General features: G+C 42.7%; 1 protein-coding gene across 4 annotated transcripts in view; it reads right to left on the bottom strand.

The window, feature by feature from the left end:
• The window catches only part of irag2 (lymphoid-restricted membrane protein), a 156,201-nt gene that overhangs the window by 47,943 nt on the left and 92,221 nt on the right, over positions 1 to 16,037 (bottom strand). For all 4 annotated transcript variants that reach the window (XM_048610272.1, XM_048610271.1, XM_048610269.1 and 1 more), the window contains exon 21: positions 6,483 to 6,544. In XM_048610272.1, the coding sequence (XP_048466229.1) occupies positions 6,483 to 6,544 (62 nt within the window). The remainder of the gene's footprint in view (positions 1 to 6,482; positions 6,545 to 16,037) is intronic.

Genomic DNA, 16,037 nt, shown 5'->3' on the forward strand with positions numbered 1-16,037 from the left:
CTAGACCCGAAACGTCAACTTTCCTGCTCCTCTGATGCTGCTTGGCCTGCTGTGTTCATCCAGCTCTACACCTTGTTATCTCAGATTCTCCAGCATCTGCAGTTCCTACTATCTCTGAAACAATTTTAACCCCGCTGCGAAGCCTCTAAGGATGCCTACCTTGAAGAAGTTACCCTCCGGAAAGACCTCAGTGGATCTCTGTCCCATTTCTGAAGGGTCTAGGCCCGAAACATCAGCTTTCCTGCTCCTCTGCTGCTTGGCCTGCTGTGTTCATCCAGCTCTACACCTTGTTATCACTGATCTTTCACATCTTCTTTGCACAAATCACTTGCTGTCACACACCAATTGCATTCAGGTAAATATCCATCAACCCAGTGACAGTAACAGTGACAGTCTTGGATAAGTGGCTAAGTAGCCCACCGGAGTCAGAAGGTCATAGGTACAAGACCTATTGCACAGTAGGGGCACATGACTTCTGCGATCAATCCTCTTCAAGCACACATCAAGTACCACATTATCAGAGGTACACATTTTTAGCAAGACACCCTTAACTACCATAAAAGATCCCATGGCACTATTAAAAAAGGGTCAGTCTGGTATCACTTCATTTTTATTCCTTAGAAGACCACTGCTGTTTATGGGATCTTGCTCTGTGTTATCACTTGTCAGAATTGTTCACATAGTGCAAACATTACAAGCAAACTTCATTTTGCTTTACGTACTGTGGAATGTCCCAAAGAATTGAAAGACACTTTTTAAAATTATGTTCATGGGATCTGGGCCAGCATTTATTGCCTGTCCCTAGTTGCCTTTGAGAAGGTGGTGGTGAGCTGCCTTCTTGAACCGCTGTAGTCCAACTGCTGCAGGTAGAAACACGATGTCCTTAGGGATGGAATTCCAGGATTCTGACCCAGCGACAGTGAATGAACGATGATGTATTTCCAAGTCAGGATGGTAAGTGACTCGGATGGGAATGGAAAGATGGTGGTGATCCCAGGTATCTGCTACCCTGATCCTCGCAGCTGGTAGAGATCATGGGGTTTGTAACGTGCTGTTGAAGGAATCTTGTAGTCGGTGCACGCTAACTCCCTTTATCGTGGATGTACAATGGCAGTAACGTTAAGCGATAGAATCCCTACAGTGTGGGAGCAGGCTGTTTGGCCTATTAAGTCCACATCCACCCTCCAAAGAGCATCCCACCCAGACCCACCACCTGTAACTCTGCATTTCCCATGGCTAACCCACCTAGCCTGCACATCCCTGGGCACTATGGGCAATTTAGCATGGCCAAACCACCTAACCTGCACATCTTTGGATTGTGGGAGGAAACCCATGCAGACACGGTGAAATGTGCAAACTCCACACAGACAGTCACCCAAAAGGTGGAATCGAACCTGGGTTCCTGGTGCTGTGAGGCAGCAGTACTAACCACTGATCCACCGCTGAAGGTGGTGGATAGGATGCAGACCAAATGGGGGTGCTTTGTCCTGTTATAAACACATGGTCTTCCTAAGATAGTGGAGGTGATATTTCTTTTCCCAATAAGGATGGTCTCATGGCATTTTTCTTACAGCACACTAATTTTTTTTGCACAATTTGTCCTCTCTTTTTTTAAATGGGTCCCACTTTCTTTGGTCATGCACTAATTTGTCTCCACTTGTACAAAAGCAGAGAGGACATTAGGTAATTGCAGACACCAGCTTAGCTGTGAGGGTGTTGCGGTGGGGGGTGTGGAGCTCAGACAGCCAGGAGAAGTGAGGAGGCAAAGCAGAAAAAAATGATGTACACAGAGCTGGCTTGTCTGCATTCTGGAGCTAAAATTACAGGATTAGGAAGAATCAGAAGGTTCTGGTGTCGTATCTAGGGACTTGGTCAGATCCCACACATACTGGCATGTAAAGGGAAGGCACCTTTAATAACTAACCATTTTACCAGCTCCTGAGGAAATTAATCAGCATCAATGATCCTGGATAAAACTGACACAAGACAACGGGTTAACAAGGTGTAGAGCTGGATGAACACAGCAGGCCAAGCAGCATCAGAGGAGCAGGAAGGCTGACGTTTTGGGCCTAGGCTTGGCCTGCTGTGTTCATCCAGCTCTACACCTTGTTATCTCAGATTCTCCAGCATCTGCAGTTCCTACTATCTCTGAAACAAGACAACAGGTTACGACTACCAGGTTAATGTATGCAATGGAAGGAAGTTGGAAAGCGGTCAGTACCAGGAGCCACCACTGGACAGAAACTGCTTTAAGAAGAATGGGGATTAGTTTGCCCGTGCTCTGCAGGACTAATGAATAAAGATTTTAAGTCTTGCAAGCTTGCAACTCAATGATGTTGGAGGGAGGGAAGGAACAAAGCTCAAGTGGATTACAAGTGAAATGTAAGGCAGAAAGTCAAGTTCGTAAGAGTCAGAACTCAAATCCAGGAAGGCTCTGGCATTTTCGGATGAATGAGCTGTAAGAGGCTTCAGGCTTGTGAAGTTAATATTGAACAATTTATTCCAAACAAGTCTGCAAATCTAACAAGCCACACCATTAATAGAATAGGCAAGACTGGATGGCATAATGGAATAAATGCCATTACATCTTTAATGCATTTAAACAGCTTTTTCTCTTTGGGCTAATGGATACAGATCCTGATTAATAGACTGACAATATTCATTAGTCTTACATGAAGCGAGCTCAAACAAGCTCATTGCAGGGCCGAGGAGATTTCTTCAAGAAATGGGGATGATTTTTTAAAGCATTTTGGGGTGTGGATCCTTTGCATACGGCAGGCTCGTATGTTGAATTTAGGGACTAGGTGTCGAGTGTGTGAAGGTTCTTCAATAAATGTTCACAATGTTTGGTCAAAGAATAAAACAACTGAGAGACAGGGTATTGAAACAAGAACCAATGGCATTTTTCAATTGGGTACAGCTCGCACAAGGGTTTACAGTATTACAGAACTTAGTGCTGGAGGCCATTCAGCCCAACCTGATGCCAAAGTTCTGAGTGAGTGAGTGAGTGAGTGACTGCCTGCCAGCCAGCCAGCCTCCCACCTTCTCGCCATAACCCCTGCCTATTCATCCTTTCCAGATAACTAACTCCAAATGGAAAGCCTTAACTGAACCTGCTTCCACCACACAGAGGCGGTGCATTCCAGATCCTCGCCACTCACTGCATTACAACGGTGTCCCTCGTCACTTTTGCTTCTTTTGCCAATTATTTTAAATTCAAACCTACTTGTCCTCCACCCTTTCACAGGTGGGAACAGCTCCATACTGTGCCATCCAGTTTCCTCATGATTTTGGCAACCTCTATCAAATATCCACTGTCTTTTCTCTAAAGAAAAGGAGTCCTAACTTCTGCAATCCATCCTCTCTACAGAAGTATCTCATCCCTGCAGCCAACCTTGTGAAACATTTGTGCACTCTTTCCAACGCCTACATATCCTTCCTAAAGAGCAACACACACACACACACACACACCTCTTCAGCTGAGGACAAACTACTGCCTCGTATAAACTCAACATAACTGTCTTATTCTTGTACTCTACATTCCTATCAATAAATCATTGCTCCCTTTATTAACTGCTCTTGCAATCTGTCCTACCACCTTCAATGATTTATGCATAAATACATCCAGGTCCTTCTATTCTGTAATCCTTTTAGAATTATGCACTTTTATATTTTCTTCCCAGATCTTTCCCAACAAAATGGCTGTGTCATGTTGGCCCTATGCCCAGTCTACAATATACAATTGGGAACCCTATTCTGACAGAGGTGCTAACGTATTGCTGAGAAATAGCATATGGGAGGTTTTTCTTTGCACCTCCCTTGCACTGTACTGGACTTAGGTATGCTTGAAATGTGAAGACATTAACATCTTGAACCTCAGTCAGAGTCACACAACATGGAAATAGACCCTTCCATCCAACCTATCCATCCCGACCATAATCCCAAACTCGTCTAGTCCCAAACTAAACTAGTCCCACCTGCCTGCACTTGGCCCATGTCCCTACAAACCTTTCCTATTCATATTCTTATCCAAAGGTCTTTTAAACGTTGTAACTGTGCCCACATCCACCACTTCCTCTGGCATATCATCCCACACATGAACCACTCGTTCTATGGCTCAAAAAAATATAGAAGCTATCCAAACATCAAAAGCCATTGCTGCAATTTTTTGCATACAAGTGAGGGAGAAATTCAGGCTCATTTTCCATGCAATAGGACGGAAGAGTAGAAAACAATCAATCAATCACAGTTGAACATAACCAAAGAGAAGAACTGCAGCAGTAATCTAGAAAGAGACAGTGTTGCCCAGAAATTTGGAAGCAATGTTTTTTGTGCATCGCCCTCCCCACACACAAATGGTAAGGTCCAAGACACCCCAGCACTGTATTGGACCTCAGCCTGCATTCACATGTTAACAATGTGCCGGGCTGGGGTTTGGAGCCAGAGTCACATGGGGACAGTTACAGGCCTTGGTGGGAATACTGGAGGGAGATGGAAGCCTCTGCATTCAGATTTGAAAACAAAAAGGTAAGTAACGTTGCATTTTTTCAAAACAAAAAACTCCTCCCGGAATTCTTTGGAGTTGGCTTTAAGAGGTCAGCCAGCCAGGACAAAATCAATACTGCAGCAGAGCAAGAGATGGACCACCTTGAATTGCATGGACATTGCTGACACCCAATGGGCTCCCACCTCATTTGTCTAAGTCTAATATGGCAAATACACCCTTCTTAGTTCACCTGTGAGCAAAAATCCCCATCAGCTAAAATACTGGATGAGACCCTGGACTTGTCTAACATCTAAAAACACTGGACAAAATCCTGAGCGCAGGCTGCAACAAACACACACAGACAGAATGTTTTCAATCTGGGACTGCTATTCAGCCTGGAAGTCCAATGTACACCTCCACTCTAAGATAACAACCAAACAAGTCTAGAGTTGTAACAAACTTTTACACCTCAGGCTACCTAACAGAGACAGTATGGACCTTACAGAGACACTGGACATTCAATCTCAATCAAAGTCCATTCACACATCTCTAACCATTGGGAAACCAATTGATTTCAGAAGGGGAATGCAATGGACACAGACTTCAAGAGAAATAACCAAATCACAGTCAGTATAACTGCTAGCCCTGATCTGATCGGAGGGGGAGAGAAAGTCCTTTCAACAGCAAGCTTCTACAGAAACAGCTTCCCCACAGGCTCCAGGCCCAACAAACAGCTTCAGAACCAAGAACCACAGAGGCTGAACAGAGAAGCTGATTCAGGAAGCCAGACCAAGGGCATCATCACAACAAAGACCATCCGAGAGGGGAGATGCCAACCAAGTGCTATCCAAACAACAGCTTCCAGACACGGGCCTGTTACAAACCAAGAGAACTGACAGCAAGAACCTCATCAACCAGATGCACTTTTAAACTGTGTTTTGCCCAGTGGTGAGCTTAAACTCCCAAAACCCCAAAGTTTCCAAGCTAGCTAGCAAGGAGAGGAAGGTGGATGGTGACAGTGCAGGGACCTCAAGGGTAGGAAGCCTGATTAAAGTTTCTGTGATTAAAACTGCTTCTAATAGTGTTTAGCCTGCTGCCTGTATAATTGATAGTGTTAATTTTACTGCTGAGTGCTTTTTACCCGTATTTCTTGTATTATACTTACCTTTTTATATTTAAGAGTGCAGAGATTCTCTTGCGCCTGAAACACCTGTCTACTGCCTTCATTTCACACTCCCTAAATAAACCCAATGTCAGAACCAGAGATCTGGAGGTGATTCAAACCATTTAAAAATCAGCAAATTACTGATTGCAAACGAAAACCCTACATCTTCTTAGGTTGCCTGTGCTTTCCGGTTTTACAGGACTGCGTGGTCTACAACATCCATACCAGTGTCCCCTGATCTATCAGAAGGGGAAACATTAATAAAACAAAACAAGCCAGAGAACATAACTTTTTGAAAGAACTACACCTCACAGTACTGACTAATGCCATTTGCCTTTTCACTTAACTCATTCTTCCACTGACAAACAGCGTTTGAAGGAGACTGTGAAAGGGGCACTCTCACCAAGGAGAGGAATTAACAGCAAAAACTACTCAAATTGTACAATCCTGGGTCAAGTACAAACAAAGTTAAAACAACAGTTGTAAATACACATTTTCTCTCTATATATTTAAAATTAAAATAATTTAAAAAAGGATTGAATGAAAATATTTCTGAAAAGAATCTGGACATTTTAAATTGACCTGGAATTGTTTCACTTTTTTCCAAAATTTTCAGACACTCGTTCAAATACCCAAACTGGTAACAAGACAAGACTTTAGGCCCCTGTAACCTTACACCAACAAGCCCAAAGCAAAAGCCATATATTGCAACAAAGTTCTTGCTGCTGAGTTACCTTGTGGCTTAATGTATAATTTAAGCATTCTATACTGTTTTGATAAAGACAGAGAGAGAGAGAGAGCGAGAGAGAGAGAGAGAGAATTAGGTATTACCTGAGTCTGCAATCCACACAATTCTTGCTGGAAGAGTTTCTTGCTCAGTGATCGAATGGTTGCTATGAAAAAGGCACATTTGCAAATCATCACTTTCAGAACGTTAACACAGGCATCCACAATGCAGTGTCACATCTGCACATTTTGACTGCCAATTTAGTTTAATGGCACGATCAAAGACATATTTGAGGGTCATAGCTTATTGGGTCAAAGTACTCTGAAACAAAAATAAAAAACAACCAAGTACTTTGAAGCCCACAAACATCCAGCTGCTATTAAAATTCAGAGTCTGCAGGTTAGCTCCTATTGGGAGCATTGCTTGAGGAAAATCATATTGTTCAGGATGCTTTTTAAGTCAGTTCAGTGCTAGCCAGTTTGGTCCATTGAACTTTGTTTCAAAAGTGCGCATACACTTTCCTCCAAGGCAGTATTTGACAGTTTGAATATCAATCCCATAGAAGCATAGAAAAATAGAAGTAAGTTACTTGACCCTCTGAACCTGCTCCACTTATCAATACGATCATGGCTAATCATCCAACTCTGCACCTGGCTCACACTTTAGCCCCAAGAACTATATCTAACTCCTTTAAAATATTTTAAATTTTTTAAAAATGCATTCAAATTCCACTAGCTAGCATGGTGGGATTTGAACTCTTATTCCTGAAACATTAGGCTGAGCCTCTGGATTACCAGTGACATTACCACTCTGTTATGAGCTCCCGAGGTTTAGTCATTACTTGTCTCAATTCCCTTGCCTGCCCCCCACTTCTCTCCATGACACACACAAACTACCACATCCCAGGACAGCTGAATTGCTTACAGATTTTCATGAGGAAATGGATTTAACTTACCCCAAGAAAAATAAAGTAGGAACACTCAAACATCTTGTGAACATTTCTAATAGTTCCTGCTTGCTCAGAGTTCATGTCTCCCTGAATAAGCTTCTATGAAGCACCTTGGGATATTTGCCCAAGTCCCTACATAAATGAATGTTGTTTCAATCTCATTATTACTGCCTTTCCATTGTGCTCTGCTTTGCAAGACAACAAGGATAGAGAACACTGAGGGAAAGCCAATATTAATGCCATTGTCACTAGAATAGCAAGCCTGAGAACCAAGTAATGCTATGGGGATTGTGGTTCAAATCCCATCATGACAGATGTCACAATTTGAATTCAATAAAAATCTGGAATTGTAAAGTCAAATAATGAACATGTCAATTGTAAAAACCCATAACCTTGAGGTAAGGAAACTGCATTTGTGACTCCAGACCTACAGCAATATGGTTGACTATTGTCATCTAAAATGGCCTAGCAAGCCACTCAGTTGTATCAACTGCTTGAAAGGAGAAAAAAAAAGGGCAGGTACATTGAATACCACCAACTGCAATTTCCCCTCTGACCATCCTACCTTAGAAATATTCCTTCAGTGTCAAACCCCTGAAACCACCTCCCAAATAGCAGTGCGGGCTTAACCACAGCACATAGACTGCACAGGTTCGAGAAGGCACTTCAACACTATCTTCAAGGGCAACTAGAGATGGACAATAAGTGATAGTGTGTGTCACTATCTGGTCTATCAGTGAATAAGGAAACTTCGTGTGGATTACATGACAGTCTCCGACAACATACCGCATATAGGAAAGAGGAGGAGGATGGGTCATTTGGCTCATCAAGCCTACTCCATTCAGCAAAATCATTGCTGATTCTTTATCTCCCATACCCCTTGACACCTTTAGCTTTTAGTAATCTATTTTATTCTTGAATATATTCAGTGACTTGGCCTACACAGTCTGTGGTAGAGAATTCCACAAGGTCACCACCCTCAGAGTGAACAAGTCCTCATCTCAGCATATGGGCTAGACCATTTGAGACTGAGACCATACCTTCTTGATCTGGATGCACAATCCAGGGGCAAACATCATCACTGCCTCCAGTCTATCCAGCCTTGGTCAACATTTTATGCATTTCTAAACTCCAGGGAATTTGGGCTCGGTTAACCCAGTCTCTCCTGCTTGACTAAACTGATTTCCCAGGAACCAAACTGGTGAAGCTTCTCTGTACTCCCTAGATGGTCAAGTTTATCTTTTCTTAGGGAAGAAGGCCTTATATCCTGGAAAATAAGAGACTTTGGGGACATCATTGTTAGACCTCTGCTCTCTTGTTCCACAAACCAGCACAGATGGCAGGGTGGCTCAGTGGTTAGCACTGCTGCCTCAGTGCTAGGGACCCAGGTTCGATTCCACCCTCAGTCAACTGTTTGTGTCTGTGGGGGTTTCGGCCAGGTGCTCCAGTTTCTTCCCACGTTCCCAAGGTGTACAGGTTAGGTGGATTGGCCATGCTAAAGTGTCCAGGGATGTGCAGGCTAGGTGGATTAGCCCTGGGAAATGCTGGATTCCGCGGTAGGGCGGGTCTGTGTGGAATGCTCTTTGGAGGGTCAGGGTGGACTCGATGGGCTAAATTGCCTGCTTCTACAGTAGGGATTCTATGAAACTGACAATAGACCAAACCAGTCAAAATACAAGTGCAGTAGCATTGATGGGAATAGCTGCAAGAGATTCTATCTGGGCACTTGAGAGCACTTTGGTTCAATGAAATGCCTACCAGCTGTTGCCCATTTTGTGTCACCCTCACCTCTGAGTTAGGAGGCTGGGTTACAAGAACTGCACTCTCACTGGAACACAAACTCTGGAAGAACACTCCCATACAGTATGGGGGCAATGCTGCACTGCTAGAGATACTCTGCTTCAGGAGGAGACATTAAGCTGAGGCCATGTTTGCCCTCCCAGGCACATTCAAATGATCTCAAAATGTTATTTTGAAGAGAATGGGAAGACCTCTCTCATGTCCAGGCTAAGATTTCCCCTCAACCAACAGCATTAGAAATGTGAGATAACAAGGTGTAGAGCTGGATGAACACAGCAGGCCAAGCAGCATCATAGGAGCAGGAAGGCTGACGTTTCGGGCCTAGACCCTGTGTTGTCTAGTCCTTATCACTTTGTTGTTTGTGGGAGCTTTCTGGGCGCAAATTGGCTGTTTCCTACATTCCTACAACGATGGCACTTCAAAAATGATTCATGAAAGGCGTCAAGGAAATGCTTTTTTTTCCTTTTTGACAACATGTCAAGTAATGCACGGGTTTTGCTATCCATTCTATAGGAAGGATGATCATTTATAACCACCAGCATGAACTCAGAACCAGAGATTTTCTGAGCAATGCTTTAAAGAAAAGAAAGAGAAAACAAATGGAATTCAAAAATCAGAGCCCGAGTGTGTGAGAATGCTTTAAAACCCAAGGTTTTGAAGCAATTTTATGACTTCCTTTGTTCAATAACAGCATTCTTCTATTGTATATTCAGTACAAAACATTGGCACTGCGATGAGATCCTTGCTATGAAAAACATGGATTATAAAATGTGAGATTGTACAGCTCACTGGTTTCCAAGAACATTTTGATGGAGTGACAATAGAAGCATTGGCTTCTGTGCAAAGAACCCAAAATTCTCAGAAACAGGATTTGCAGGGCATTTGTTTTCCAAGATGGAATTAGTCTTCTGCTTTTGACGCACACTTAGTTTTCAAACTGCTTGGAAACAGCGGATGGTGAACTGTTAACCGTGGAGTGTGTGTGCTGGGTTCGCAAGTTTAACTAATCTACTTGGCTAAAATCGTATGAACTAGGTTAAACCGCATTCTGAGAAGTGGCACCAAAAGAGGATTAAAACTGAAATTTCAGAAAAAAAAAAAAGTTGTCATTATCAACAATCTGAAAATGAGTCATGAGATTACACATCCATCTTCTTTCCATTTTGCGGTGGTGATGACACAAGCCAAATGCTGATAATTATGCAAGACAAGAGGCACAAAATATAGTGATGGTTTCGAAATGCATCGACAATACTTAGCCAGGAAGCACCCAATGTATACATTCTATACTACAACAAAACAAGGATGCCAAATCTAAATAAATTCTTGACAGATCTGTAAGATGATCCATGCATCTATTCAAAGTGATGCTGTGTGCTAGGACTGCCAATATAAACCTTCCACAGCATTGCCAAAAATGGAGATTTTTCAATACTTTATAAATATCGTACAATCATAGAGTCCCTACAGTCTGGAAAGAGGCCTTTCGGCCCATTGAGTCCACACTGACCCTTTGAAGAGCATTCCAACCAGACCTAGCTCCCTACCATGTCCTTGTAACCCTGCATTTCCCATGGCTAACCCACCTAGCCTGCACATCCCTGGTCAGTATGGGCAATTTAGCATGGCCGATCCACTCTAACCTGCACATCTTTGGACTGCGGGGGAAACTGGAGCATTGAGGAAACCCATGCAGACTCGGGGAGAATGTGCTAACTCCACAGAGACAGTCACCTGCAGATGGAATCACATCTGGGTCCTCGGTGCTGTGAGGCAGCATTGCTGTGCTGGTAACAAAAAAGGACACAGGAGGTTTACTGCAGTTCTCTCAGGCTTCACTGTTGTTCATTTGTTCCCAGCTAACCATTGAAAAGACTTGGTAGGCTTTAAGATTATTAACATCACATTTAAAGACAATCATGAAGCATGTGCACGCCAGACAGGAGATCAGAAGGGATTTGGGTGTTTTTTAGATCATAGCTGATTTCCACCTTCATTCCATTACAACTCCAGCAATGTGCTCAGACAGTTCCTTCTGAATCTGTGACTCTTACAACCTGGATGGAGAAGGGCAGCAGAAGCATAGAAACACTACCATCTGCAAGGTCCCTCTGAACCACGCACCAGAACTAGATCACTGTTCCTTCAGTGTTGCTGGGCCAAAATCCTGAAATTCCATTCCTAACAGCAATATGGATGCCCCTACACTACATGTGGCAGCTAAAGGCAACAACAACAGCTCACATCCAATAAATGAATTTTTGGAAAAGTCCATCTTGGATCCGTAACCCTTAAATGTCCTGAATGCAACAAAAGTGTATAAAATTCAATTGTGAAGTTGACGATTATGGCAATATTTCATTCACTGGGCAGGGAATTCCACAGGTTCACAACCCTTTGGGTGAAGATGATCCTCCTCAACTCAGTCCTAAATCTGCTCCCCCTTATTTTGAGGCTTTGCCCTCTTGTTCTAGTTTCACCCATCAGTGGAAACAACGCCCTGCTTCTATCTTATTTATTCCCTTCATAATTTTATATGTTTCTATAAGAATCCCCCCTCCTCCTTCTAAATTCCAGTGAGTATAGTCCCAAACTACTCAATCTCTCCTCACGAGTCAACCCTCTCAACTCCGGAACTAACCTAGTGAACCTCCTGTGCACTTCCTCCACTGCCAGTACACCCTTTCTCAAGTAAAAGGAACCAAAAAACTGCACACAGTACTCCAGGTGTGGCCTCACCAGCACCCTATAATCGCTGCGGCATAACCTCCCTGTTTTTAAACGCCATCCCTCAAGCAATGGAGGACAATATTCCCATTTGCCTTCCTAATTACCTGCTGCACCTGCACACCAACTTTTTGTGATTCATGCGCAAGGACACCCAGGTCCCTCTGCACAGCAGCATGCTGCAATTTTTCACCATTTAAATAAGAGTCCATTTTGCTGTTATTCCTACCAAAATGGATAATTCATGCAAGGAGCTGCATTGCATCATACAACTATGGAACAAACTGACATGTGTGTCAAGTATATCATTCTTTTTTTCAATTTGCATGGCGACACACAGTTAAACCTCTTGATTCAGCATTTGTGTGGCTGGTGAATGGTGTGATGTTGTATTGCTAATGGAATCTTCTCCAGAGAATGCTGTGGCTTTTTCTGTATAAGTTTGTTTGGAAATGTACGATACAGCTTATTAATAGTTTTAGCCAAAATAAAACCCCTTTTCAACAAGTTGACAGTAGAACTTGAGCTCAGAATACATTTGTTTTTTTTTAAGAATGACCTTGACAGTGTTTAAGGGGGACAGTTTCATAATCCCACCAGTGTGGGGGTGTGGAATAAATACTTTCGAAATAGTCTATTTCTAACTTCCCAGATCTAGATTCCACTACAGATAGAATAGTTCCAGACTGGCTTAAAGAAGAATTGCCTTCCACAAAGGAAGGGTAAACCTGATTACTTTATCTCCCAGCCCCCGGCCCCCAACACCGCAAAAAAAAAGCAACTTTTGTGGTCTTTTCTTCATTGTGCAATTTGAATTCTTAACCTCTAGGTTGAAATTCCAATAATGAAAAAAACCTACTTACCTCTTGTAAGCATCTATTATTTTTGGTTCAATAGTTAATGATGAACAATGGCCTTTAGGCAGACTTCCTGGTTGCAGCCACAATACTTTAATAAAAACATGCAAGTGGGTCACTGGATCACACCCTCCATGGGAATGGTTCATTTGCCCAGCCAAGGTTCAGATATTCCCAACTTTCAAAATTTTTAAACTTTTAAGCAGTGTGGAATCATAGATCAGTTGGAAACTGTTCAGTCCCTCATATCCACACATTCTCTACAAGTGCAATTTATCCAGTCCCACACTCTCCCCCGTTTCCCTACATCCCTCCAAACTTTGTCTTTAAAGCATTATCCAATTCTCTTTGAGGGTTCGCTTTCCAAAAATGCAAAGGAAGCCTCAGAAGTCACATGACACCAGGTTCTGGTCCAACAGATTTAGGATTGTACTTTCAGGCTTAAGCTTGTGATTTCAAACAAATCTGCTGGACTCTAAGCTGGTGCCTTGTGACTTCTGGCAAAGGAAGAGGACAGAGGGGGGCCATCGTTCACACTAGTAGGCAAGCCAGCTTCATAGGGAAGATAGTGTTAATTATCTTGCTCGCACCCGCGTATGTACACACACACACACACACACACACCTAAACCTATTGCTGTTGCCTGCATTTATCCAAGCCACATCCACTTGCATTTATGGTCATGGAACGATCCTTACTTCTGAATGTAACAGCTCAGAAATATAGAGCAAACTGATTTCGCTAAAACAAGATAAGAGATTGCTTTGTGCAGAGATTCATCATTTTAGTGGCTTTCCTGTGATAAATAGCCATTTTATATTAACATTTACATTCTTCTTGTCCTGTGAATGCCATTCTTCAAATGTGTCCACATATCTATTGTTTCTTAATAGAGAGCATACACTAACCTTTTCATTACAGGTTTTGAACATTGGCAATTTTTCAAGATTTCGTTTGGAGAAAGTACTGCGGTCTTATAAAATTCAAGTCCATGAGGATCAGGGGGCCTAATCATCTCTATCTACTTTCTCAATGACCTTCCCTCCACAAGTTCAGCCTTGCAGATGCTTACTGATTATTGCAGTGTCCAGTTACATTCACAACTCCTCAGATACTGCAGCAGACTCTACCTTCAGCGACCAAGGTAGGGACAACATTCAGGCTTGGGTGACAAGTGGCAATAACAGTCATGCCACATCAATTCAAGGCAATGACCACTAAGAAATAATCTAACCGTCTCTGCTAAACGGAGACTTACCCCTTACCCATCAATATCTTGGGAGTCAGCATTGATTAGGACCTTAAAAATATCAGCAACCTAAATGCTACAAGTTTACACTGGGGAGTGCCCGGTGTCTGAGGAACTGACTGTTCTCCATGATAGAACTCACCACAAATAGTTCAGAAAGTGTTTCTTCCATCTACCTCTCAACTCAAACATGTCTATTTAATCTCAAGTATCTAAATGCCAGAGTAGTGCTCTCTGGCAGGGGAGAATGACCAGTTCTAGGGGAAACTTGATGTTGATATGAGCAGAATCTCCAAGTCAGAGCATCTCTTCCAACTGGGAGCATTCAATGCAAGGTTGGACATGGGCCGAGGCCAGGCTCTCCTGCCTCGGACATCATACTCTGGGAAAGGTAAATGAGAACAGGCAGAGATTATTTGAGCTAACAAGTGTAACTGACACATTTTTACAGAAGAAACAAGATGTCCTGGAAACATCCAAGATCAGGGAATTGGCACCAGCTTGACTAGATCATCACCCGATTTTACTGTGAACACACAGAGCTACCACAGTGCTGAGTGTGATACAGGTCATTACGTTAAAAATTTTTATTCAAAGCAGAAATGTTGGATCGTATTGAATTCAGCAAAAGCTACAGTCCAGATAAAAATCAACTGTTCCTCACTTATGATTGAGCTGATGCCCTACATTAATCCCCCCAGAGTAAAAGGGAACATGCTTGAAGATGCCATCTGCAACACCTTGCAGTGTTACAATATCAGGAAGTGAAGAAAGCACTGATTCTGCTGAAAATGGTGGAGGGTGACTAAATAGGGAGAGGTAGAATTTGCTTTTGTTGTTCAGAGCATTGAGTATATGAGTTGGGACATCATCTTATGGCTGTACAGGACACTGGTGAGGCCAATTTTAGAACACTGTGTTCTTTTATAGGAAGGATGGTGTTAAACTTGAGAGTGCAGAAAAGATTTACAAGGATGTTGCCAGGACTGGAGGGTTTGAGTTATAAGATGAGGCTGAGTAGGCTGGGCCTTTTCTTCCCTGGAGGATTAGAAGCTGAGGGGTGACTTATAGAAGTTTATAAAATTATGGAGGGGCATGGACAGGGTGAGTAGCCAAGTTATTTTTCCTAAGGTGGGGGAGTTCAAACCTAGAGTGCATAGGTTTAAGGTGAGAGGGGAAAGATTTAAAAAGGACCCAAGGGGTAAGTTTTTCATGCAGAGGGCGGTGTGTATATGGAATGAGCTGCCAGAGGAAGAGGAGGAGGCTGGTACAATTACAACATTTAAAAGGCATTTGGATGGGTATATGAATAGGAAGGGTTTATAGGGATATGGGCCAAATGCTGGCAAATGGGACTGGGCCAGATTGGGATGTACGGTCAGCAAGGAAGAGTTGGACTGAAGGGTCTGTTTCCGTGCAGCATGACTATTTGGACTGAATAGTTACAGAGAGACAGACAGCGAGAAAGCGAGTGCGAGAGCAGCGTCTCCATTAGTGGCAAGGATCAAACCACAGACCATCACCATTAGATTGTTGGCAAAAAATCAAATAGGGATTCAGAAGTAACACTTTTATTCAGAGAGTGGTGAATGTGTGAAATTCATAACTATAAAGGAATGTTTGAAGTAAATAGTACAGATGTGCTTAAGGGAAGGCTGGATTAATACCTGACAGAGAAGAAGATAGATATGCAAACTGGTGAGCAAAGCTGGGAGTAGGTTCAACAGGACCATAAACTGGTTGGGTTCAATGGTCTACTTTTGTGATATATACCCTACATAATCCGAATAATATGATCAAAGTGGATTAACATTGAAAGCGTGGAGAGTTCGTGGACCAAATTACAAGAATCTCTAGTCAACTTTTCTTCAAGCCAACTTTCGATGGAACAGTCCCTAGCCCAATTTAACATTCTTGTTAGACCATAAGATATAGGACCAAGAGGTAGGCCATTCAGCCCTAAGAATCTGCTCCACCATCAAAGGAAATAACACCTGATCTGGTAATCCACGTTAATAATGTTATTGCTAATATATTTGTTTCAGACATTTAAAAGAAAAAATATTTTGTTCTAGGA

Source organism: Rhincodon typus, chromosome 22, assembly GCF_021869965.1.
Source record: "Rhincodon typus isolate 14 chromosome 22, sRhiTyp1.1, whole genome shotgun sequence".
Taxonomy (NCBI): domain Eukaryota; kingdom Metazoa; phylum Chordata; class Chondrichthyes; order Orectolobiformes; family Rhincodontidae; genus Rhincodon; species Rhincodon typus.